General features: G+C 50.8%; 8 protein-coding genes across 8 annotated transcripts; 4 read left to right on the top strand and 4 right to left on the bottom strand.

Moving 5' to 3' along the window:
• Window positions 1–173: 173 nt before the first annotated feature.
• Window positions 174–1,102, top strand: sidH (enoyl-CoA hydratase/isomerase family protein). Its single transcript, XM_073719072.1, has 2 exons — window positions 174–397; window positions 445–1,102. Exons 1-2 carry the CDS (start codon window positions 181–183, stop codon window positions 1,029–1,031), a joined length of 804 nt encoding a protein of 267 aa, XP_073568930.1. The 5' UTR covers window positions 174–180; the 3' UTR covers window positions 1,032–1,102.
• Window positions 1,103–1,495: 393 nt separating this feature from the next.
• Window positions 1,496–7,934, top strand: sidD (nonribosomal peptide synthase SidD; the record flags this gene model as incomplete). Its single annotated transcript, XM_073719071.1, has 3 exons — window positions 1,496–1,897; window positions 1,949–3,184; window positions 3,224–7,934. 3 exons carry the CDS (start codon window positions 1,496–1,498, stop codon window positions 7,793–7,795), a joined length of 6,210 nt encoding a protein of 2,069 aa, XP_073568929.1. The 3' UTR covers window positions 7,796–7,934.
• Window positions 7,935–8,530: 596 nt separating this feature from the next.
• Window positions 8,531–12,546, bottom strand: BJY04DRAFT_229459 (ABC transporter ATP-binding protein; the record flags this gene model as incomplete). The annotated part of the gene is made up of 2 exons (XM_073719070.1): window positions 8,531–11,559; window positions 11,607–12,546. The coding sequence occupies 2 exons, from the start codon at window positions 12,544–12,546 to the stop codon at window positions 8,555–8,557; spliced, it is 3,945 nt and encodes a 1,314-aa protein (XP_073568928.1). The 3' UTR covers window positions 8,531–8,554.
• Window positions 12,547–13,205: 659 nt separating this feature from the next.
• On the top strand, window positions 13,206–15,239 carry mirD (putative MFS siderophore iron transporter). Its single transcript, XM_073719069.1, has 3 exons — window positions 13,206–13,496; window positions 13,553–13,823; window positions 13,870–15,239. The coding sequence occupies exons 1-3, from the start codon at window positions 13,309–13,311 to the stop codon at window positions 15,145–15,147; spliced, it is 1,737 nt and encodes a 578-aa protein (XP_073568927.1). The 5' UTR covers window positions 13,206–13,308; the 3' UTR covers window positions 15,148–15,239.
• Window positions 15,240–15,310: 71 nt separating this feature from the next.
• sidJ (putative siderophore biosynthesis lipase/esterase) lies at window positions 15,311–17,471 on the bottom strand (the record flags this gene model as incomplete). The annotated part of the gene is made up of 3 exons (XM_073716884.1): window positions 15,311–16,369; window positions 16,431–16,492; window positions 17,357–17,471. The coding sequence occupies 3 exons, from the start codon at window positions 17,469–17,471 to the stop codon at window positions 15,311–15,313; spliced, it is 1,236 nt and encodes a 411-aa protein (XP_073568926.1).
• An 875-nt stretch (window positions 17,472–18,346) lies between these two features.
• BJY04DRAFT_102535 (uncharacterized protein) lies at window positions 18,347–18,805 on the bottom strand. The gene has a single exon (XM_073707952.1). It carries the CDS (start codon window positions 18,711–18,713, stop codon window positions 18,462–18,464), a length of 252 nt encoding a protein of 83 aa, XP_073568925.1. The 5' UTR covers window positions 18,714–18,805; the 3' UTR covers window positions 18,347–18,461.
• On the bottom strand, window positions 18,806–21,092 carry BJY04DRAFT_229449 (transcription factor domain-containing protein). The gene is made up of 5 exons (XM_073719068.1): window positions 20,490–21,092; window positions 20,005–20,433; window positions 19,582–19,957; window positions 19,395–19,533; window positions 18,806–19,323 (listed from the first exon to the last, which is right to left on the bottom strand). The coding sequence occupies exons 1-5, from the start codon at window positions 21,062–21,064 to the stop codon at window positions 18,899–18,901; spliced, it is 1,944 nt and encodes a 647-aa protein (XP_073568924.1). The 5' UTR covers window positions 21,065–21,092; the 3' UTR covers window positions 18,806–18,898.
• Window positions 21,093–21,506: 414 nt separating this feature from the next.
• On the top strand, window positions 21,507–22,467 carry BJY04DRAFT_220475 (DnaJ domain protein; the record flags this gene model as incomplete). Its single annotated transcript, XM_073716883.1, has 2 exons — window positions 21,507–21,654; window positions 21,710–22,467. The coding sequence occupies 2 exons, from the start codon at window positions 21,507–21,509 to the stop codon at window positions 22,465–22,467; spliced, it is 906 nt and encodes a 301-aa protein (XP_073568923.1).
• Window positions 22,468–22,605: the final 138 nt, after the last annotated feature.

Below are 22,605 nucleotides of genomic sequence, written 5' to 3'. Positions count from 1 at the left end.
AGTAAAACTATTGAGAGTGGAGAAGCGCCTGGACCACTTTAGAGGTATCTACCGATAGCCGGACTCTCTTCCCTCAAGCGAAATGCCTAGGTACACGTGGACCTCCACTGGATTCAGTTCCTTTAAATGGTGCAACTGCTCCTTTAGTTTCTTTCTGGAAATCTATCAGAAATGACCAATATGCAGCACCCACTAGTCCAAGGATGTCTGGTCTCGTTTCCTACTCCTGAGATACTCCTCCTCACACTCAACAGGCCCGAGAAGCGCAATTCAATACCGCTTGCAGTGAGCGCAGATATCATTCAGCTATGGAAGTGGTTTGACGCAGAGCCCGCGCTACGAGTGGCCATCATTACTGGCACGGGAGAATCCTTCTGTTCTGGTGCTGATCTCAAGGGTAAGTAAAGCTCATGTGTCTCGAGATCGTTGCTGATATAGTTGTAGAATGGAATGAACTCAATGCGCGCGGGACTGTGAACAAAATGACAGCTCCCGGGCTGGCCGGATTACCACGGCGAAGGAGTGAGAAGCCTATAATCGCCGCCGTCAACGGATATTGTCTTGGAGGCGGATTCGAGATGGCAGTCAACTGCGACATTGTTATTGCAAGTGAGAAGGCTACATTCGGTCTTCCTGAGGTTCAAAGAGGAATCGCTGCCGTTGCTGGAGCTTTACCTCGGCTGGTCCGATTGGTAGGCAAACAGCGAGCTGCAGAGATAGCACTGACTGGGGTACCTTTCCCTGCATCACAGCTGGAATGGTGGGGGTTGGTAAATCGCGTGGTAGAGCACGATCAGCTCGTTTCCAGCGCAGTGGAAACTGCAACGGCCATCGCAAAGAACAGCCCAGACAGTCTGCGCGTCACGCTGGAGGGCCTGCATTACGGATGGGAGATTGCCAGCGTTGAAGAAGCAAGTTCCACCTTGGTTGATTCGTGGTATCCGAAGCTGATGGCAGGCGGAAACTTTCACGAGGGTGTTAGAGCATTTGTGGAGAAGCGGAAGCCGATTTGGAGGCCTTCGAATCTGTGACCTTCAGAAACCTGCAATATTTTTGTGACAACTTAATTACCTAGCGACTAAGAGCAGCACTTTATTTTTATTGGATATACTCAAATACTGCCAAGACTCCTCAGCGACGATCGCTCCTTCCGAAGCTACTAGTGGCTAAGCTGTAAATTACCACTATATTAGAGTGATGGTATTCGCAATACAGCCTATACAAGGAGCTGCCAAAGACTCAAGATCCACGCCACATGCCCAGAAACCAGAGCTCTTTTCCCCTCTTCACGTAGTAGTGTGGGTGTCTTGAGTCCACATCCCACCTACGCTACCCGATCTCGCTCACTTCAATGGCTTGAATGCTCCCGATGCCATCACTTGGCGACTCGACTGCTCCGTATATAACACACTGCTACCGATTTCACCCGCCTCGACATATGCGACACACAGTGAATTGACGCTTTTGACCACCAGGAACGCGGGGCGCTGGCGAAATGGGGTCCATCCAGGTTGAGGACCTCCTCAATCAAAGCGACAACTTCAGCTCCTTCAAAATCCTCGGACTCGCAGCTGAGCAAGGGTCTGCAACAGGTTTGAAGGAGGAAATCGTACTTTTATCATGGCTCATCACCCTTCTACGGACACGTGAAGACAGTCAAGTTAGCTATGAATGGGCGTTCAAATCGGAGGACAACCGCCAGACGGAGCTTGCGACGAGGCGTCTGGCAATCGACGAATTGAAGATCGTTTTACAAAGTAGTGTTGCAGAGGCCGCAACAGCAATCTCAAATTACATCGCGGCGGTACCAGAAAGCCAATATGAGTCCACATCTAAGCCTGCCTCCATTGTCTTGAGCACTAGCTCTCTATCCCAGACACTCGATAACAAAGACGAGGTGAGTTGATGCGCATATTGAAACTTACGGGAGCGCGACTGATGACCAAAGGCGCTTCATCTTGAACTACGCTTCGATAATTCACATCTCGAAGTCCGCGCACTATGGCATTCCGAGACCATGCTGCCGTATACGGTGATCCGATACGTCGAGACATTTGTTGACATCCTCAAATCGAGTATTGCAAATCCTCACACCCTTATCCAAGAGTTCCACCTCCGACCAACCGAGCACGACCTGAACACTTTATGGGGTTGGAACCACACTTTACCTCCGACGTATAAGTTCTGCATGCATGAGAAGGTCACAGAGCAGGCTCGTCGATTCCCAGATAAAGAGGCAATTTGTTCTTGGGATGGCAGCCTAACATACGGGCAAATCGACCAGTGGTCCACGCTTGTTGCGCTCTCGCTGAAGGAGCTGGGTGTCAAATTACACGACGTGCTTCCTGTGTGCTTTGAGAAATCGAGGTGGACGATCATCGCGGTACTTGGGGTGATGAAATCAGGAGCAACCTTCGTGCTCATGGACCCCACGCTTCCGCTCGCCCGACTCCAGAACATTGCACAGCAAGTGGGTGCAAAGATGATGGTATCGTCCCGCAAGCAACATGATCTAGCAACTTCAATAATGCCGGACAGCAAGCCGTTGGTTGTAGAGGGCGAAGCATTTACCGATGCCTCGAAAGTGCAAAATCTGCCAGAGCTAGAAACCGTGCCCTCCGATGCCTTGATGTACATGATCTTCACTTCTGGCAGTACAGGTACACCCAAGGGAGTACAGCTCTCTCACGAAACCTATACAAGCAGTGCCATTCCTCGAGCGGCAGAGGTTGGTTATACCGAGGAGTCTAGAGTTCTTGATTTTGCCTCCTATGCTTTCGACGTCAGTATCGACAGTATGCTCCTGACACTTGGAAACGGCGGATGTCTCTGCATTCCATCGGATGAGGATCGAATGAACGACATAAATGGAGTGATTAGGAACATGCGCGTCAATTATGCAGGTATCACTCCTTCGGTGGCACGAATCTTGGACACCGACGTCATTTCATCGCTCGAAGGTCTTGGTCTTGGTGGAGAGGCAGTGTCAGCGAGAGACTGTACCGTCTGGGGTAAGCTTGCACGGATTATCATCGGATATGGCCCCTGCGAATGCACAATCGGATGTACAGTGAACGGAAACGCAGCTACTGGGAGGGACTACGTCTCAATTGGAAAAGGCAACGGAGCGGCCATGTGGATTACGGACCCGAACGACCACGAACTTCTTGTACCGGTCGGTGCCGTTGGTGAATTACTTGTCGAAGGTCCAATTGTAGGACAGGGATATCTGAACGACCCCGAGAAGACCGCCGCTGCGTTCATTGAGGATCCATCGTGGCTCGTTGCAGGCCACAAGGGCTACCCTGGCCGCCGAGGCCGTCTGTACAAGACCGGAGATCTTGGGAGATATGATCCTGACGGCTCTGGAGGTATCGTCTTTGTTGGACGAAAGGACACCCAGGTCAAGCTGCGTGGCCAGCGAGTCGAGCTTGGTGAGATTGAGAGTCAGCTTCGGGCAAGGCTGCCTTCGGAAATCAGCATTATCGCCGAGGTTATCAAGCCCCAGGAGTCTGGCGGACAACCCACCTTGGTCGCGTTCGTGTCTCTTCAGTCAACCAAGAAGCAGGATCATGTGGAGCTAGAATCTCTCGAGCTCCCTGAAGAACTGGGCAAAGCGCTCTCTGAAGCTGACAAGGATGTGGCGACAGTTCTGCCCCGTTACATGGTGCCTACCGCATACATTCCAGTTAATTACATGCCTGTCTTGATCTCAGGTAAAACCGACCGCAAGAAGCTGCGCGAGTTTGGCGCCAAGGTAGACTTGAGGCAGGTAGACCAAGGCGCCGCCAGCAATGGCACCCACCACGGAGAGCTGAACGAGCTTGAGCAACGTCTTCGACAGGCTTGGGGTGAAACTTTGAAGCGTGAACCAGAAACAATCCGACCTGACGACAACTTTTTTGCGCTGGGTGGTGACTCCGTAACAGCTATGAAACTCGTATCGATTTCCCGGACCCACGGCCTTGAGCTTACTGTCGCCAACACGTTCGGCAGCCCCGTCTTATCAGATATGGCAGCTGTGGTCACTATTTGCGACTCGGCAGCGCGAGCAGAGACGGCAGCTTTCTCACTGATTGCCCAGGATATCGAGAGTGCTACAGTTGAAGCGGCACAGGCATGTGGAGCAGAGCCGGCTGCTGTTGAGGACATTTACCCTTGCACTCCCACGCAAGAGTCATTGTTTACCTTTTCATTGAAGGCAGTCGTAGCTTACGTCGCCCAACGCGTGGCAACTATCCCAACGCACATTGAGCTCGACGCCTGGAAACAGGCATGGGAAGAGGTGGTGGCAGCAAGCCCTATTTTGCGCACTCGCGTAGCTCAGCTTTCGGAACCCGGTCTACAGCAAGTTGTACTCAAGGAGGGCGTTTCATGGAGGCACGCAACCGATTTGGTGCAATACCTTGAGAATGATCGCGATGAGAAGATGGAACTCGGCCAAAGTCTAGCTCGATATGCTATCGTCGATGACCAAAAGGACGGCAAGAGATACATGGTCTGGACAATCCACCATGTTGTCTACGATGGCTGGTCAGAGCCTATCGTGCTGCAGCAAGTCAGCTACGCTCTCCAGAAGCAGCCTGTCGAGCTACAGTCACAGATGAGAGAATTCGTCAAGTACGTGCGGGACACGGACGAGACTGCGATGGTGGAATTCTGGCGTCGCGAGTTGAGAGGTGCAGTTGGGCCTCAATTCCCTCGTCTACCGACCCGAGATTACCTGCCGATCCCGAATGGAATGGTTGAGCGTCATATAAACGTTGAGATTGGTGCAGGCTCACCTTTTACGATGGCAACCTTAATTCGTGGTGCTTGGGCGCTTGTGGCTTCTCAGTACACGGGAAGCGATGATGTCGTGTTTGGTGAAACACTCATGGGCCGTGATATCGCTCTTCCCGGGGTTGAAGGTATTATCGGACCGTTGATCGCAACAGTACCCGTCCGTGTACATGTCCACCGAACAAGCTCTGTCGAGACGTATCTGCAAAGCGTACAGAAAGCGATGCTCTCCCGCACTCCGTACCAGCATATGGGAATGCAAAATATCAGAAAGGTTAGCCAAGATGCTCAACACGCTTGCGAAACTGGCACAGGTCTGGTCATCCAGCCTGATCCAGAGTACGTAGGTGGTGAACTGGGCTTCGAGATTGGAGATGTCGTTCGTGAAGCGCTCCATTTCAACCCATATCCAGTTATGCTGGGTTGTGGAATCCAAAAGGGCGGTTTCAGGATTTGCGCGAGCTTTGATGTCAGCTTGGTCAACGTTTCCCAAATGGAGCGTATTCTTGCTCAAGTTGAAGCGGCTTGCTCGCAGTTACTGAAGGATCCGTCTCGGAGGATTAGTGAAATATCTTGCGTGCCGTCTTTGGAGTTGGACCAGATATGGCAATGGAACCAGACGCCTCCATTGTCTCTGGACAACTCTAATGGCAAGCTCCGTGCTGATCCTATTATCAGGCCGGGGTTGTCTTACCCTCGTGTCGCGGTTCCGTGGGTGTGTGACCCTCGTAACCCATCTCGTTTGTCGCCTATTGGCTGTGTCGGTGAGCTCTGGCTTGAAGGCTGTTTAGGCTCAAGCGACTCTGTCGAGACACCTGCCTGGCTAGTGGCCGGAAGCTCAGCATTTGCCGGCCGTGCAGGAAAAGTTCAATCAACAGGCGATATGGTTCAGCTTCGCGATGACGGAAACTTGATCTTCGTTGGCAGGAAGGAAAACGTTGTCGGTGTTCAGGGACATGCTGTTGACATTGCGGACCTGGAGAGTCAGCTCACCAAGCAGCTTCCGTCAACCATTCGTTCTGCCGCAGCTGTGGCCCAGGCACCGTCCGAGGAACCAGAATTGGTTGTCTTTGTTGAGCAACAGCCATCTGAGCAGACCAGTGCCAACGTCCTCTCAGAGCAACAGGAAATCACTCTGGACTCAGGTGTCGTAGCATCAATCAGTGCTACTATCCCTACAAGCCTTGTGCTGGCGCTGAAGAAGCTTGACAAGTTTATCCGAGACAACCTTCCAGCATACATGGTGCCTTCCACATATATCGTTGTCGAAAATATCCCGATCAAGGCAGAGCAGGTTGACCATGGCCTTCTCAACCAGATGGTCTCAAAGATTTCCCGACAGGTTCTCGTCCAATTGCGCGAAGGATTCGAAGAGGCATGGAAGCATGTCAGCGCCCAAACAAACTTGACAGCAAATGAAAGCATACTGCAAACTGCCTGGGCAAGTATCCTCAAAATCAGCGTTGACCGCATCGATGTTGATGACAACTTCTTCCGCCTCGGAGGAGACTCCGTTCTAGCCATGAAGCTGGTATCTAGCCTTCGCGAGCAGGGACATAACCTAACGGTGGCGGATGTCTTCCAGCACATGCGCCTCGGGGACGCCGCTAAAAAGCTGAAGGTGGATCAAGTGCCAAAGGGCAAGAAGAAGCACATATACAAGCCGTTTTCTACACTTCAGGTTACTGACGACTTGGAACGCTTCATATCCGAGTCTGTGCGGCCAAAACTGTTGGACTCAACCTGGTCCATTCGAGATGTGTGCCCGGTTACAGATTCTCAAGCACTCGATGTACGAGCAACCGTCAACGCTCCACGGACCTCCATCCAGTACACAATGCTGTTCTTTGATAAGGGTTTCGACACGGAGAAGTTGCTTCGCGCTTATAGTATCCTCTTCAAGGCTCATGACATTTTGCGAACTGTCTTTATTGAACATGGGTCAACATTCCTGCAAGTTGTTCTCGACAATCTGGAGGCCCCCATCACCAAGCAGCAAACGGACAAAGACCTCAAGCAGTACGTCTCCGAGCTCTGCAACAGAGATATTGAGTCCAACTTTCCGCTCGGCTCGCCCTTCCTCAACCTTTTCCAAATTGAAGGAGCAGAAGGCCGACAAGCCCTTGTCCTCCGTCTCTCCCACGCCCAGTACGACGGAATTTCCCTACCCCGCCTCCTCCGTGACCTCGAAGGCCTCTACACCGGCCAAGAAATTACGATCTATGAGCCCTTCCCCTCCTACATTGCCCAGATCCACGATAAAACCGCCGAGTCCAAAGCAATCACCTACTGGCGCAACCTCCTCTCCGACTCTTCCCTCACCATCCTCCCCGGCAAGTCCGAACCTAGCCCGTCCGACAAAGCTGTCTTCCTCCACAAGCCAGCCAACACACCCACACAGCCCTTCGCGGAGACAACCACAGCCACACTTCTCACAGCGTCATGGGCCGTCCTCCTCGCCCGTCGTCTCAAGCAAACAGATATCACTTTCGCGAGCATCACATCTGGTCGTATCCTCGAACACATCCCTAACACAGAGAACATCGTCGGCCCAACATACCAGTTCACCCCCGTGCGCATCCCTTTCCAGCAGAACACATCCTGGACGCCAAAGGCCCTGCTGCAGTATATCCAGTCTCAATCCGCCGAGTCCGCAACGCACGATTTCCTGGGATTCACTCGTATTGCAGAGAATTGTACGAATTGGCTATCCTCATCATCTTCTTCAACACCAGATATCTTCTTCGATTCCCTAGTCCACCACCAAGACCACGAAGACTTTGACACCATGCCCTTCGCGGATGGGGAATGTCAAGTCGACATCGCGAACCCGCACGGTGACGCTCCTTACCCCGTCAAAGTTGTCTCGTTTGTGCGGCAGAAGAAGCTGCATTTCGGGGTTGTGGGGAGCGAAAAAGACAAGAGCTTTGTTGAAGATGTGCTTGACGAGCTTGTGCAGGTTGTGGAGGAGTTGGTCAAAAATCCCGAGGGGGAATTGGTTTTGTTGTCTTAAACTTTGGTTCAAGTTTTATCAATTGTTTCTGAAGATTGCAGATGAGAACTTGGATACATATCCCTCTCTTTCTCCATTTCTTGGTTTCCTTAATATGTGAAGACGAAGAGGGAGGCGCATGAAGAAAATTCAGATTGGATATGATGAAAGATTATGTTATATAGCTTGTCGTGCATAGTATTGAAGCTTCGCTTTCTTTTTTTCCCAACAGCCCATCTCCGACGCTAACTTGCATGAGACCTGACCAAAGCCCTCACAGGAGCTGGCTCTATATATTTCTCGGGACAAAGGCTGCAGGGAAGGAACAACTGTCGCCGGGTTGGTCGTTCCTTCCCACATTGGTGGGCTCTGAGAAGGAAGGTGCGTCCATAGCATCACGTATGGAAGGAGCGACTGAAACGGGAGAGGGTGAACAAAAATGGAAGGAGCCACCCTGTTCCAAGACCAATATCTAGGAAGGCACGGCCGTCAATATCACCCCCATGCCAAAGTTGCAAATATCATTTATTCAACCGTAGGACTAGGTAGGATGGCGTGTATGTCTTGTAAATCTTGTAAGAAAGACGTGATGTTGATAATTAGCACTTGCATTCCGAAGCAGCTTTCTAGAGGGGGAAATATTTCTTTGAAAATTGCGTTCATCAATCAATTACAAGAGGTCTTGGTTATTTACTCTATAGGTATTCCATAACAGTCAAGTATGAATCGATTATTTAAACAAGAACAAAACTCCAACTCTCTCCTGTAAGAACTTCGGCACTAAGCGACAGTCTGGTGCATAACATTTGCACGATAACTTTCCGAGCGGACAAGCAACTCCTCATGCGTCCCCGAATCCGTACACTGACCGCCATCAATCAGGAAAATGGTATCCGCACGTCGAATTGTATGCAACCTATGCGCAATTGCAATGACCGTGATCCCCCTCGCCGCCTTCTCAAGGCCATCCTGGAGCAGCTTCTCGGACTCTGCATCTAATGCACTCGTCGACTCATCCAAAATAAGCAGTGTCGGCTTACGGATAAGTGCGCGCGCAATGGAGAGACGCTGTTTCTGGCCTCCCGAGAACTGGTTCCCGTTGGGTCCGCAGAGGGTATCGTAGCCGTTTGGTAGGGAGGTGATAGTATCGTGGATGTTGGCGAGCTTGCAAGCATCAATAATTTCGTCCATTGATGCCTCGTGGCCTGGCTTCGAGCCGAGACTGATATTGAATTTGATTGTTCCTTCGAAGAGGACGCTTTCTTGCGGGACGAGGGCGATGGAGTCGCGGAAGGTGACGTCGCGATGTTTGGTGATGTCTGTGCCGTTGATGAGGATGGAGCCGGATTGGGGAGTGTAGAGTCGCTCGATTAAAGAAATTATTGTTGATTTGCCGGCGCCACTGGGGCCGACCAGGGCGCAGAATTTCCCGGGTTTGATGGCGATGTTGAGGCCATTCAGGACTTTGATGTCGGGGCGGGCGGGGTATGAGAAGTAGATATCTTGAAGGTGGACGCTGGAGGGTTCGGTAAACGGGAGAGATTTTGGTTCTACTGTTGCTTCGGGGTCTCGTTCTGCTGATGGTGAAGGAGGGTGTACGTGCCCTTGCATCTTGTCTGATCCAATCTCGATAAGGCCCAACAATCTTGCCATTGCGGCTCGAGCGCTGGAGAGCTCTGGAGCTAGAGCAAACATTTGACTCCAGAGGAGTGCACTGACGAGCAGAGAGAACACCACAATCAGGAATTGTGTTTGGGTGTAGTTTCCTGCCAGGATTTGTTTTGAACCCCACCAATACGCCAATGCATTCACAAGATTACCCAAAAAGTAGGTCATGGCCTGCCAGAGACTTGCTTGTAAAGTCACTGCAAGAGTCTCTTTTCGAGGTCCCTTCAAAGACCGTTGATACGTCTTCAATGTTTCCTCCTCAAGAGAAAGGGAGGCAATGGTCTTAATAGACGTAATGGCTTCAACGCCAATGTCAACCGATTTTGTGTAAGCGTTCTCGTGACGCTCTTCAAACTTTCCAAGCACATGAAGCTCCATAAGACCAGCACCAAGGAGCAGAGGAACGAGAGCTAAGCAAACCAGAGCAATTCTCCAAGCAATGATGTGCGTCAAAATGATCGCTGCAATGAGATTGACGGTGATAGAAAAGAGTGTACCAATGACGGAACCACTTAATCCAGCCAAAGCATTGCCATCCCTAGTGATATAAGATAGTAGCAGCGGAGGAGACCTTCCTTTCGACTGGTGCCACTGGAGATCCTGTTCCATCAGCGACCGAAAAGATAGAATCCTGACGGTGTAAACGACTTTCTCGGATACCCATCCAAATCCGGTCCAGCTCGCAACGTTCGCAAAGAACTCTATAATGGCGAGTACAAAGAACATGAGTCCGAAGAAGTTGCCTTTGGAGCGAATGCTATCCGCGCTGTGGCACGGGTTCAAGCTGCCGACGGTGTTTCCAAAAATCACGGCTTCACCAGAGAAGGCGCCGCCGACGATACTGGCCCCAAGAAGTGCAACAAATATTGTAAGCAAATGCGGTCTTATGGCTGGCCCATAACCTCGCACAAGCGCCCACAAGGTTTTAGGTGGTGTCTCAGGCTCTTCGTCTTCCACCGAATCGGCGACTGGGGTTTCGGTGGTTGTCGGCTGCTTCTCGTCCAGGCCATCCATTGATAGGGAACTCCTCTCAACCTCTCCGTTCAATGACGAAGCCTCTGCCTTGCTAATGCTATCCACACTGGTGGTGGATTCATTCTTATCCGAAGTAGTTCCGAGGGTCTGCAGCTTGACCAAGTCAGCATACGCCCCATCCTTCGCCATCAATGTCGAATGGTCGCCTTCCTCCACAATGTGTCCTTTGTGCATAACAATGATATTGTCTGCGCTGGTGATTGTGGACAAACGGTGTGCAATCGTGATCACAGTTCTTCCACTGGCGATGTTCGAGATAGCCTGCTGGATCCGTTGTTCGCTCCGTGAATCTAGAGAAGCGGTAGCTTCGTCCAGGATAAGAACAGCAGGATCCTTGACTAGAGCTCTCACAAGAGATACTCGTTGCTTCTGGCCACCGCTGATTAGTCGTCCGCTGGAACCCACGACCGTGCCATATCCGTGTTGTAATACGGATATAAAAGCGTGGGCATCAGCGAGTTTGGCTGCCCCCTGTATCAGATTGACAATCTCGACAAATACCGCACCCTTCGTCTCTGCAGCGATGATCAGATCCTTACCATCCCTGACCTCACTCGCTAAATCTGCAAGGTCGGAACTGAGAAGTGCTGCTTTCAAATGCGCATGGCTAGGGTCACTGGAGTTGATCAATCCATGGGCAATGTTTTCGAGAAGTGAGCGGTCCAGCAGCGATGGCTCCTGTTGTACCAGACTGAGAAACCCTCGCAGGTCACGAGTATTGACATCGCGAAGTGGATGCCCATCAAAGAGGATTTGACCTTCTGTGGGGTCATACAGCCTCGTTACTAGGCCTGCAATAGTCGATTTGCCGCTCCCCGATAGGCCAACAATCGCAGTATGTTTATTGGCAGGTATGGAAAGAGTGATATGATCGAGGACAGTGACCTCTGGTCTAGAAGGGTAGCTGAACGAGACATTGCTGAACTCAAACCCACCTTCTGCTTGAGAAAGACGAATGCCGGCAGGAGTAGTACCGTCAATCAGTGGTTCGCGGTCGATGTCCCCGCGAAGCTTCTCGAACGAAGCCACAGCAGCCACGAACAGGTGGAGGAACGGTGCAACTTGACTCAGCAACAAGGTTGCTACAGTGTGTTAGCGTAAGTGGGAGGTTTAGAAAAATCGTTCATACCCTCAACCAGAATAAAGATTACTGTGAATGTAGCTCCAACGGTTGTCCCGCCAGATCCGTCGCTCACGGCGTCGGCAATCTTTCTACTTCCCTCCCAGAACGCCAGACCATTTGCAGAGTAGGCGATAAAATACAAAACTCCGGATTGTATGCCAACAGCTGTAGCCTTTTTCAAGCCCTCACGCTCGGAAGATTTAAGGGCCTTCGAGAATTTGTCCTCCAACCGAGCATTTGCACCGAATGATTGTACAACAACGAAATTTGACAGCGCTTCTGAAGCAATTGAAGCGGCGCTGGCGGCATAGTTGGACATAAGGCCGGAGTATTTCTCGATGTAATGGCTTCCAACAAAAGACATGATAAAATAGGCCGGAATCAATGAAACGAGCATTCCTGCTAGTTTGGTATCCTTGATGAACGCAACAATGTACGCTGTGACGAAAAAGGAAAAGCTTGCAAGACATATTCCCACTTTCTCGGATGTACCCGAGCGAATGGTCTGGATGTCACTATTGAGTCGAGAGGCGACTTCGCCTGGAGGAAGATCATCGAAGAACGACGGCTCCTGTCGTAGTAGATTTTGCAAATAGGTTTCCCGTAGTCGCTGCGCCAATCGAGCGCCATTCAACGTCCAGAACGAAAGATGAATATATATCAGGACGAACTGCGCAATAGCGAGGTACACAATAAGGAGGATCTTATCGTTGATGCTTCCTTGATAGTCTGAGTCGGAGGTGGAATCGGACGAGTCGGACGCGCCGCATGTGGCCGAGTTGAAATCGTCAAGAAGCTGGCCAAAGATAATTCCGATTAGAGGGAAAGGAACACCAGACGCAATTGCACTCAGAGCAGCCACCAGAAGCATGCCAAGGTCGACTTTCGAAGGATTGCCGGCCAACAGCAGGCGAGGGTAGCCCGCTAAGTTCTGGATAAGCTTCATAGCGACTTGGTCGTGCAGTAGGCGCTTGGCACGAGTTGCAACTACCAGTGACAGTTTTCGCCAAGTGCTTTAGCTGGGAATCGCTCAATTTATTGAAGACGATCTTGTCGAGACATGGCCTTAGAATTGTGGCAGTTCCACAGCAGAAATCTATGATCCACCAAATTCTGAAGCAAAGCCCACCCCGCCTGGAGCATCTTTTGGCAGTGGAGAACCATATTGTTCTTGAATTTTATGAGCCGAAACCAAGCAAAATACGCGTCCGTGAAGCGAGACGAATTGTCAGGGGATGCAGCGTTACGTAAGTTCACCATGAGCTTCGTAGACAGCTAGGGCGAGACACATCAGGGATGAGTGATCCGGTATGGCCTGAGAATGTGCCGAAATCGCTATGGAGACTGAAATACAGAATGGACACCGTTGTTGGAGACAGGTCCGAGGCGATGATGAAGTCGAAGTCTTGCGGTACGGAGTGTTGTGGGCACGTGTGACATGGGTACGGTAGTACCGGTACTGTTGTACGCAAAAAGTACGATCAGATAAGTCGTACGGTAAAATATACCCCACCATGACATGCCGCAAATAATGGAACCGATTCCCAATTTTCTCCCAGTTGCAACGCTGTCTCCGCACTGCTGTGGGCAGGCTCCGAGGCTATCCGACAGTCCTTGATAATTGCCTTTGTCGCAAAGTCACGACCAGGCATTACGTACAGGCGCGTTGTCCTCCCCAGAGCAGTGTGCGAACACACCCTGTGTCGCAATGTCAGCGCTGTTGAGACCAAAGTCTTCGGATTCGGAAGACACTCCACTCCTAGGGGGTACTTCGAATCACTTCACCGGGCATAACATTGTTGCAGAAGACCCAGAGGGCGCTCAAGATGGTGTCAAGCAGGCGGAAGCTATTACCCAGGTCTGGTCGAAGAAGTCATTAGTGACGGCCTATGTGTTGTAAGTCTTCCCATGAGCTAGAGGATAATACGTTCGCTAACCACAATGGTGAATAGGATGTTCCTTTTGTACTTCGTGAATGCCTTCCAAACCTCCATTACAAGCAATCTCTCGGCCTACGTGACCAGCGGCTTCGAATCGCATTCCCTTATACCCGTCATATACATCGTGTCTAGCGTTATGTCATCAGCGACGTACATGCCAGTTGCAAAGATACTAAATGTTTGGGACCGCTCCATTGGTTTCTTGATCATGGTAGCATTTGCGACATTGGGGCTGGTTTTGTCTGCGACGTGTACAGGCATTACAACCTACTGCATCTCCCAGGTTGGTAGTCTGAAAGCGCATCTGAAATAAGAGCTAACAATCAAAGGTTTTCTACACTGTTGGATTTTCTGGCATGATATTCAGCATAGATGTCATCACCGCTGATACATCCTCTCTACGAGATCGTGGCCTTGCGTACGCATTCACTTCCTCGCCATATATCATCACGGCATTCGCGGGTTCTGCAGCATCAGAGCGCTTCTACGCCTACAACTGGCGCTGGGCATACGGCAGCTTTGCCATTATCCTTCCAATTGTCGCACTGCCGATGTTCGGCTTGCTACAGTATAACCGTCATAAAGCGAAGCAGATGGGCCTGCTGCCGAAGAACGAACATAGTGACCGGACACTAGCGCAGGCTATTGTATTCTATGCTATAGAGTTGGACCTCCTTGGAGTCTTTCTCTTAGCAACCGGGTTGGTGCTCTTTTTACTCCCATTTACTATAGCTGGCTCAACAGCCACGGGCGAGTTGAAATCACCTTACATGATTGCCATGTTGGCTACCGGAATCGCATGTCTCGTTGCCTTCGTTCTAACAGAACGCTTTATCGCCCCGGTGCCTTTCCTCCCCTGGGAGCTACTAGCTTCAAGAACAGTTCTCGGCGCCTGTCTTCTCGGCACGTCCTACCAAATCGCATTCTACTGCTGGAACGAGTACTACACTTCGTACCTGCAAGTTGTCTACGGAACATCCATTTCAACTGCAGGCTACATCAGCAGCATCTTCAACATTATCTCAGGCATATGGCTGTTGGCGGTCGGCTTTTTAATCAAGAAAACATCCCGATACCGATGGCTTCTATTCTGGGCCGTGCCCATATACATGCTCGGGGTAACCATGATGATCTACTTCCGCCAACCAGGCTGGCCGGTCGGATATTTGATCATGTGCCAAGTCCTCATCGCATTTGGAGGGAGTACCATGATTAGCTGCCAACAGGTTGCTGTATCCGCAGCATCAGATCATAACAATATCGCCTCAGCACTTGCATTCCTCGGTGTTTTCGGCTCCATGGGCGGCGCAGTAGGAAGCAGTATCTCCGGCGCGATTTGGACAAACACGCTGCCAGGCGCACTGAAACGATTGCTTCCTGAATCTGTACAGGGTGAATGGAGGATTATCTATGAATCCCTCGATGTCCAACTTAGCTACCCTGTTGGATCGCCAGTGAGGAATGCGATTGCATTCGCTTATGCAGAGACTCAAAGTAAGATGCTCGTTGCTGGTACGGCGATCATGTCGCTCGCGCTTCTTTGGATGTTCTTAATCAAGGACATTAGATTGAGTAAAGATGGAAAGGACAAGGGTGTGTTGTTTTAGAGTATCCTCTTGCACATATTGACGATAGTAACGGCCGATCTTACGGGTTTGTGGTTTTTGTGTTGCATAGAGAGCTAGACTGATAGACGAACTAGAGGTGATTTATTCTCTCTAATATTTACTATATTTATAGATCTATAGATCTTATTATATTTATTCATATCTAATTCCCCTCCACCCCCCTCAAATAACCCATTACCCTCTCAACCAGATTCCTCCTCGGCTCTGCCTGATCATCATTACTCAACGCATGCGATGCATCCGGCACAATACCGCTCCTCTCATCCCACACCTTCTCTTTACTATCACCACAATCCCCATCAAGCACACCCCTCCACCTATCCAACACCTTCTCCTTATCCACCCACTCCGGAACCGACTGGTCCGCCCCCGAAGCCAACACAAGCAGCCTCCCACCCAACAACCCTCCCTCTCTAATCTTCCCCCACGTATTCCTAAGCGATTCCTCCCCCAAATCCGAACTGAACAAGTCATCTTCGCCCGGCTCCGCTGGAGTCTTCGGCGACACAAGACTCAAAAACCTCCTCGCCGAGAGCGGCACATTCCCAGGGTACCCAATTACACCGGTCATATGGATAGGCAACAGCACATCGAAGCCCTTATCTGGGTTATTTGCGACAGCCTCGTACGCAATCTCCTCAAGCTTGTTGTAAATTTCTTTCACTTGCGCCGAAGTGCGACCCATCCAGCCTTGCGAGAGCACGAGTTGAATTGCTTCGCGGTCCGAGACGGGCGCTTGCATGATTGCGCCGGAGAGTCGGGGGCGCAGGCTATGTTCGAGGTATGTGTCGAAGAGGGGCTTTGATGTGTGCGGGTTCGGTTTTGTAAGGTAGTGCAGAACGCATTGTGAGCCTGTTGAGTGGCCCATTAGAACTATTTTGCCTGCCCCAGTCCCAGTCTGGGTTCCGGCGCCATTGGTGCTCTTGGATGTATGGAATCTTCCGCTCTTATAGTCTTTGATGTAGTTTAGGCACTGCGCAATCTCATCTGTGTCTCGGTCGAGATGACCTAGGCCCCAAGCTGAATGCGAGGATGTGAGATTGAGTGTGAAGAGCGACCAGTCTGTTGGGGAGAGGGCTTTGGCGAGGTCGGCCATGTAAGAGGTTGTTGCGAGGCCATCGCCGAGGCCGCCGACAAAGAGGAGCGAGTGCGGTTTAGGAGTTATGGAGGTTGTGAATTCGAAGGTGACGAGAGTTTCGGTCTGCGTCTGTTTGTTAGCTTGAAAGAATCGGGGCTGGGATTGGGATTGGGGCTTGACCTACGTAGTGGTGTAGAATGCCGGGGAGGCCGCCTGCTGGCCAGAACTTGGAGTACATGATGGCGACTGTGAAGGTGTGAGGAGGTTTGTTTCGATTCGGATTGGAGTTTGGAGGGGTAGAGGGGTGATGGTGGGAGGAATCTGGGATGCTTGTCGGAGTTATCGGATGTTATCGATGGATGCAGTGGTTTTGGGGTTTCGTCATAAGTTGTAATTTGTGACGGCTCAAAATTACATAGAATACCTACGTACTGTGGTAATTATACGCGGCAGGGGCTGGGATCAGATTAGTGCATCTTATCTGATGAAATTAGTCAACAGGTGGAATCCTTCGCTAATAGAATTGGTCACCTTTTCCAAACCCCCGAGCGCGTCACTGTCCGCTCTATACCCATCTAAAAGTCTCAGGTCTTAACACTTCAGATTGAACCCGCGCCTCCTCTCCCCCTCTCTGAGCTCAAACATAACCTGCGCACTCACAAAAAGGCATACCACAGCCGCCATCATAAACTCTCCGCCAGCCCATCCCCTAACACCCGAAGCCATCTCTCTAACATCCTCAACACTCATCACAAACCCCACAAGACTCGCCACCATCATCAAAAGAATATTTCCGACAGCCCCGACACCACAAAGAAATCTGAACATCTCCGGCCACTCCTCCCATCGCCGGTTCGGGAACACTACCACCGCAAGCACCTCAGGGAGAATAAACAAAGTGGTCAGCCACCCACCCCCACGCCAACAGCCGCAGATTTATATCGTGACAAAGTGCAACAAAGGTGAAAACCGCCAGGAGATTTACCATCGTTTGCCCTTTTCCGCCTCCATTCCCGCCAAGAGGCACGTAGATATACCGCACAACCCACCGGTTCAGGCTCCTATTCCAGCCGCGCCAGAACGCCAGTGTCGAGTAGTTATTAGACATACAGCGGGCCATGTTCTCGGGTGCGTCAAGGCCGTCAACTAGTTCCCAGAGGCGGAAGAAACGCCAGGGAAGAAGTAGTTTGAACCAAACGATGTGCAGGTTGAAGTATCCTAGCATTGCGAGCTCGTAAGGTGTATATTGTAGCCAGGAGGGCGAGCTCCTGATTATTGCTACGACATAGGTATAGTGCAGGAGTAGTTCCATGGTAAGGAGAGCGAAGAGGAAGCGCAGGCTGTAGAGGGCGGTTCTTGTTAGGGTTGTAGTTGGGAGGCTACGGCGCGATTCGGAGATGAAAGTCGTTGAAGGTTAAAATTGGACCGGCGAGATAGAGAGGGGTGTAGAGTGTGTAGGCGAAGTAATAGGTTTTTAGGTTGTGGTCCCGTACTGTATGTAGCGCTTTGAGTGACTCGGTCGCGCTCGCTGAGCGTGGATGCGGCCGTGTGTTTCTCCTAGTGGTGGTCTCATTAGCGGTCACTGTCGACATTAATGCTACCTAGGTAGTAGTAGCATGAGCTTAAATACCAAACTCCACTAGATCTGGGCTATTCTCTGATTAAGCCCAATAATAGTCCAGATTGAATGAGATCAATCGGAGTACTGAGATCTTATAAAGTACCTCCCACCTAGGAGCAAGGCCACTGTGGCTGTCGAATGTTGCAGCGACATCTTTGGCAGCATTATTATCCCTCAGTACAAGCCAAACAATTGCGACCAAGGGGTATCCGTGTCCGAACTCGTTGGCGAACAAAATACCAACATTGAAGGTCCAGGTAGCCACAGGCACGTAGCTTCTGGGAAGCCGTGTCGCAATTTTGAAGTTGATGTAGAATATCAGCAGAACTTTTGCCGCTGAAATGCCATGTAGCGCAATGAGATATATAAGCCCGAAGCCAACATCAGAGCAGGTTCGGTAACTAATGCAGTCTGCCATCACCATCTGCAGTGCTACTACTACTCGAATACAGCTTGCAGATCAACATATGCAGTACAAGAATGGCTAACAGGTAAGCGTGGTTGTCCCGAAAACCAGCATACTGTGCATCTGATTTATCAATCTGACGACCAGGAATCCAGCCCGGAGACAATTTCTTCGAGAAAGAGTCCCAGTCAAGGCTCCCTGGTTAAGACCTGCTTCACTATGGTCGGTACAACGATGGCAATGACAAGATAGTAAACATAGTATTCAATAGTCCGCCATTTTGACGGCCTCCTGCCGGGTGAGAGTGGATTTGGAGCAGAAGGTTTGAAAGGGTCTTTGAGGGAGCTCTCTAGTTGAGACTCTGTAGACGATCTTGAGAAGCGCGTATCAAGGGTTTCCAGGGAGTAGAGTGACCTCAATAGGCGGACTAGCCAATGCATCGTGCTTTGCTTACCTCGAGCATTTCTAATTGCTGATGGCTGGAAGATTCATCGGCTCCTTGTCATCGTAATGTCACATGATAGTCAGCAAGAACCTGTTCTAACCTCGCTAGGGTGATCTTCGAGTACGTTTCGAATGATGTGCCATGACCAATGACTGAGTATCAATTTCTGTCCATACACATTCAGACATTCGCAAGCATATCCATCCACCCAAGCCCTGACAAACTCCCAACATCCCACTGATTATCAAACGACATATCCGGATTCGAAAACGGAAGTATATCAGGCATCAACTCCGGCACGATATAATGCATTGGCTCTCCGCTCTCCGGGTCAGGAAACTCAAGGACCGCCGAAGGGCCGACCTCAATTGCGTCAACGGTCGTAGCTGTAGATGATGCGGACATCGAGAGGATCTTCGACACTGATTCCGCACACTGTGTGATGCAGATGTTGGCAAGGTCCCAGCCATCTTTGGCGGCTGTCTGAAGCTTCGTCCAGAAGCGGTCAAGGTCTGCTCGGCATTTGTCGGCGACGATTGGTTCCGGGGATTCAACAGTACAGCGGAGGAGGATTATGACGGTTAGAATGAGGTGGTGGGCAGTGTCTGATTCATGATAGGTAATCGCGATTAGCATTATGATAGTGTGTAAATGACCAAGGCGCGGGAAGGCCTACATGGAATCCAAAATTCATGGAGCTGTGCCTTTGTCAAGCCGCAGATGTATAGAACAATGTCTTGAGCCGACCTGCGAAGTTGACCGAGGTAGTATGCAATATTTTCTTTGCGATCAGATTCGGGGGAAACAGTTGCTGCCTGTGACTTCTTAGCGTTGCTTCCATATTTTCAGCGGGCCGCTCATACATGGAGTGCTATCCGTTTCAGCAGTAATCTAGTAGATAGATAGCCAAGCCGAAGGCTACTGCAGCCCGGGATCTTTCGCTCATCGCCGTTATGTGGCCGTGCGTCGTTCGGCAGACAATCATCCCACGCGTCTAGATCAAATTCTAGACGACGAATTTGCTTCCATATTTCCTGTTGATCAATAATCAAGTTGTATGCAAGCGGTAGGATGTCTCCGAGAATTAGTGTTAGCCGACACAGCCTTGAGAAGCAAATGTACGCGATAGCACTCCGTTCGGAATGACGCGGGTCCGTAACGAGCTCAGGGCAGTCAGGGATCGGGACGTCGTACTGGTTTTTGCGAATCATTGGAGGCGTGCCATGTGCGAAGCTTGACCTGGAGCGGGGTGAGGACTCGGATATAGAACTGTGAGAGGCACTCACCAATGATCATGTATCAATACCGCCCACCAAAGGCGTGTACGTAAGTCTCTCTCTATCGACGGACGTTTCCATTGAGACGGGTTGCGATTTAAACCCAGGCTCAAGGCTAGTGAAACTGCACGCCCGGTGTTTATGGCATTTCCCACAACAGAGCAGATCGGACGGCCTACCAAGTCCAGGACAACGGCATACAGCGTGGATAAGCCTGGGGCTTGAAAGTCCTGTTGCAGGGCTTCTGTAGCTTGGTTCCACACGAAAAACGGATCGGGTGCCGGCACTTTTCTGAGTATCGGCGAATGGTGCCACAGAATTTGTGACAGGGCAAAGAAATCGCAGGTGAGAGTGGGCGAAACTTTGTTCTCACGCCAAAGCTGAGTGAAAGATTCCTGCTCGAATACTGGAAATGCTGGATGAATGTGCTGGAAATATCTTGCGTAGTGTTAGCCAAGGCGCACGAGCATAACAGAAGCTTTCTAAGGACACACAGGTTAAGCAGTTCATCTGCATATGGTTTTAAGATCTGCATAAGGATTTCTTTCTGCTGTCTTCCCGGATTCTCGGCCATTGCTAGCCCCGGCCTCTGTCGGGGAACCTTAAGGTACACCATAGGGTTATTTGCCAGCACACTACTTCCAGTGAGCGACGTGGCCTGTGAAGACATATATCGCTCTAGGATGCGAATATCCTCCGAGATCACTGGGCTGGCGACCATCGAGAGCTCCGGGTTTGCACGATTCTGATTAGGACCGCCGTGGTAATCCGAACCAACCTGATCTTGCCCGGCATCTGCATTAGAGGTTCTTGATGGAGGATTTGGCGCCGAATTTTGCAGGGTTCTGTGCTGACCATTATTGCGTTCGGAGGTACGAGCCGACGCAGTCTGACCCTTTTTTAACGGACTAGATGTATATTCGCAGGGAACTTCCTGGAGGTTGCATAACACACAAGGTCGATCTGGGGCACCACCCGTACAACGCCGCTTGAATCGACGGCATCTGTCACACGCTGGAACTTTGTGAGACCGATAAGGGCGTCGTGAGGTCATATTCTTGATGTCCATTGTAGTATTCTCAAAGGATAGATCTCGGGGGCGGGTTGGGTTGTCTGCTCCCTGGGCAGTTCCGGCGGATTTTGTGTAGGTGGGTTTCCCGGCGGGAAAATGCTTGACCCCAACATTCCGTGGCGAGAGGAACCACTGTATTTATATTTGGGTTAAGGACGACTAGAAACAGGGTAAGGCAACCATCAGGTCACGATAATCCAAAAATTATATATTGTACAATAGTCTGCTGGAAGCTGGTTACAAGTCTCCGAGATGCCATGTCTAGGAAGCCTAATCCCGATTAGGAAACCAAAGAGCTTGCCTGGGCGGGATGAACCTCGGGAGGTGTGGTCGCGTCTTCCCGTCGCGTCTTCTGCAGCTCACTCTTAAGCTCTTTCAAGCCAAACTGTGGCATTTTACGTCTCTCTTACGCAAGTTATACCTGACCAATTCGATAATGATGGCGCCCAAAGCCAAAGATATCCCTGAAATTTCCGAAGAGCCTCCTGTTGAGACTGACCTTTATGGAGTCTTGGGCGTCAAGGAAGATGCCACCCCAGAACAGATCAAGTCAGCCTACAGAAAATTGGCCTTGAAACATCATCCTGGTACACACTCTATCTTAAAAGGCTTTCCCACGTGTGTCGGCTAACAACCCCCAAGACAAAGCTCCTGCAAATGCCAGAGAGGAAGCAAACCAACAGTTCCAGAGAATCGCATTCGCCTATGCAATCCTATCGGACCCGCGACGACGACAACGATTTGACCTAAGCGGTAGCACCACCGAAGCAGTGGATCTCGATGACGACTTCGATTGGGTTGACTTTTACCGCGAACAGTTCTCGACTGCGATCGACACGAATGCCCTCGAAAAGTTCAAGAAAGACTATCAGGGATCGGAAGAGGAAGAGAGGGACGTGCTTATGGCCTTTGAGAACTACGAGGGTGATCTAGACCGGGTCTACGAGTCGGTGATGCTTTCCAATGTTCTAGACGACGATGATCGGTTGCGTGCTCTGATAGACAGTGCCATCAAGGAGGGGAAGGTCGAGGGATACAAGAAATATAAAGAGGAGCCGCAGAAAAAGCGAGAGCAGCGACTAAAGCGCGCGCAGAAGGAGGCAAGAGAGGCAGAGAAGCTTGCCAAGAAGCTAGAGAAGGAGAAGGAGGAGGAGGGGAGCAACACGAAAGCGGGGCAGCGGAAGAGCAAGAAGGGTAGTTCGGCGGAGAGCAATGATTTGGCCGCTCTAATCCAGCAGCGGCAGGCGTCTCGTGGTGAGTCGTTTTTCGACCGATTGGAAGCGAAGTACAACCCCTCAGGGAAGAAGCGAGTGGCGATGGAGGAGCCCCCGGAGGCGGCGTTCGAGGCTACTGCTGCACGGCGGAGCTCCAAGAAGACGAAGTCGAAGACAAAAGCATAGCGGCGCTAGCTTGGAGTACAGGGCTCGGGGTCTCTTTGGACAAGGTCTGTCGGATTGGTTTGAAATCGGGCGTATTGGGAGTTCTCATGGTCTCATCTGCACTGTAGCCTAGCTGTAATTTGTTTTTCCTGCATCATC

The sequence above is a fragment of the Aspergillus karnatakaensis genome (genome assembly GCF_047715665.1).
Source record: "Aspergillus karnatakaensis strain CBS 102800 unplaced genomic scaffold BJY04scaffold_40, whole genome shotgun sequence".
NCBI classification, from domain to species: Eukaryota; Fungi; Ascomycota; class Eurotiomycetes; order Eurotiales; family Aspergillaceae; genus Aspergillus; species Aspergillus karnatakaensis.
Note: the sequence above shows the minus strand (reverse complement) of the source record. Positions and strands in the feature narration are given on the sequence as shown.

Excerpts from the sequence above, each read along its gene's own strand:
- BJY04DRAFT_229449 (XM_073719068.1), bottom strand. The coding sequence starts at position 21,064 with ATGGACATCAAGAATATGACCTCACGACGCCCTTATCGGTCTCACAAA. Across the intron at positions 20,434-20,489 it reads GCAGATGAACTGCTTAACCT|ATATTTCCAGCACATTCATC; the intron begins GTGTGTCCTTAG and ends ACACTACGCAAG. Across the intron at positions 19,534-19,581 it reads TGAAACGGATAGCACTCCAT|GCAGCAACTGTTTCCCCCGA; the intron begins GTATGAGCGGCC and ends AAGAAGTCACAG.
- sidH (XM_073719072.1), top strand. The coding sequence starts at position 181 with ATGCAGCACCCACTAGTCCAAGGATGTCTGGTCTCGTTTCCTACTCCT. Across the intron at positions 398-444 it reads TTCTGGTGCTGATCTCAAGG|AATGGAATGAACTCAATGCG; the intron begins GTAAGTAAAGCT and ends ATATAGTTGTAG.
- mirD (XM_073719069.1), top strand. The coding sequence starts at position 13,309 with ATGTCAGCGCTGTTGAGACCAAAGTCTTCGGATTCGGAAGACACTCCA. Across the intron at positions 13,497-13,552 it reads TTAGTGACGGCCTATGTGTT|GATGTTCCTTTTGTACTTCG; the intron begins GTAAGTCTTCCC and ends AATGGTGAATAG. Across the intron at positions 13,824-13,869 it reads CAACCTACTGCATCTCCCAG|GTTTTCTACACTGTTGGATT; the intron begins GTTGGTAGTCTG and ends TAACAATCAAAG.
- BJY04DRAFT_102535 (XM_073707952.1), bottom strand. The coding sequence starts at position 18,713 with ATGCATTGGCTAGTCCGCCTATTGAGGTCACTCTACTCCCTGGAAACC.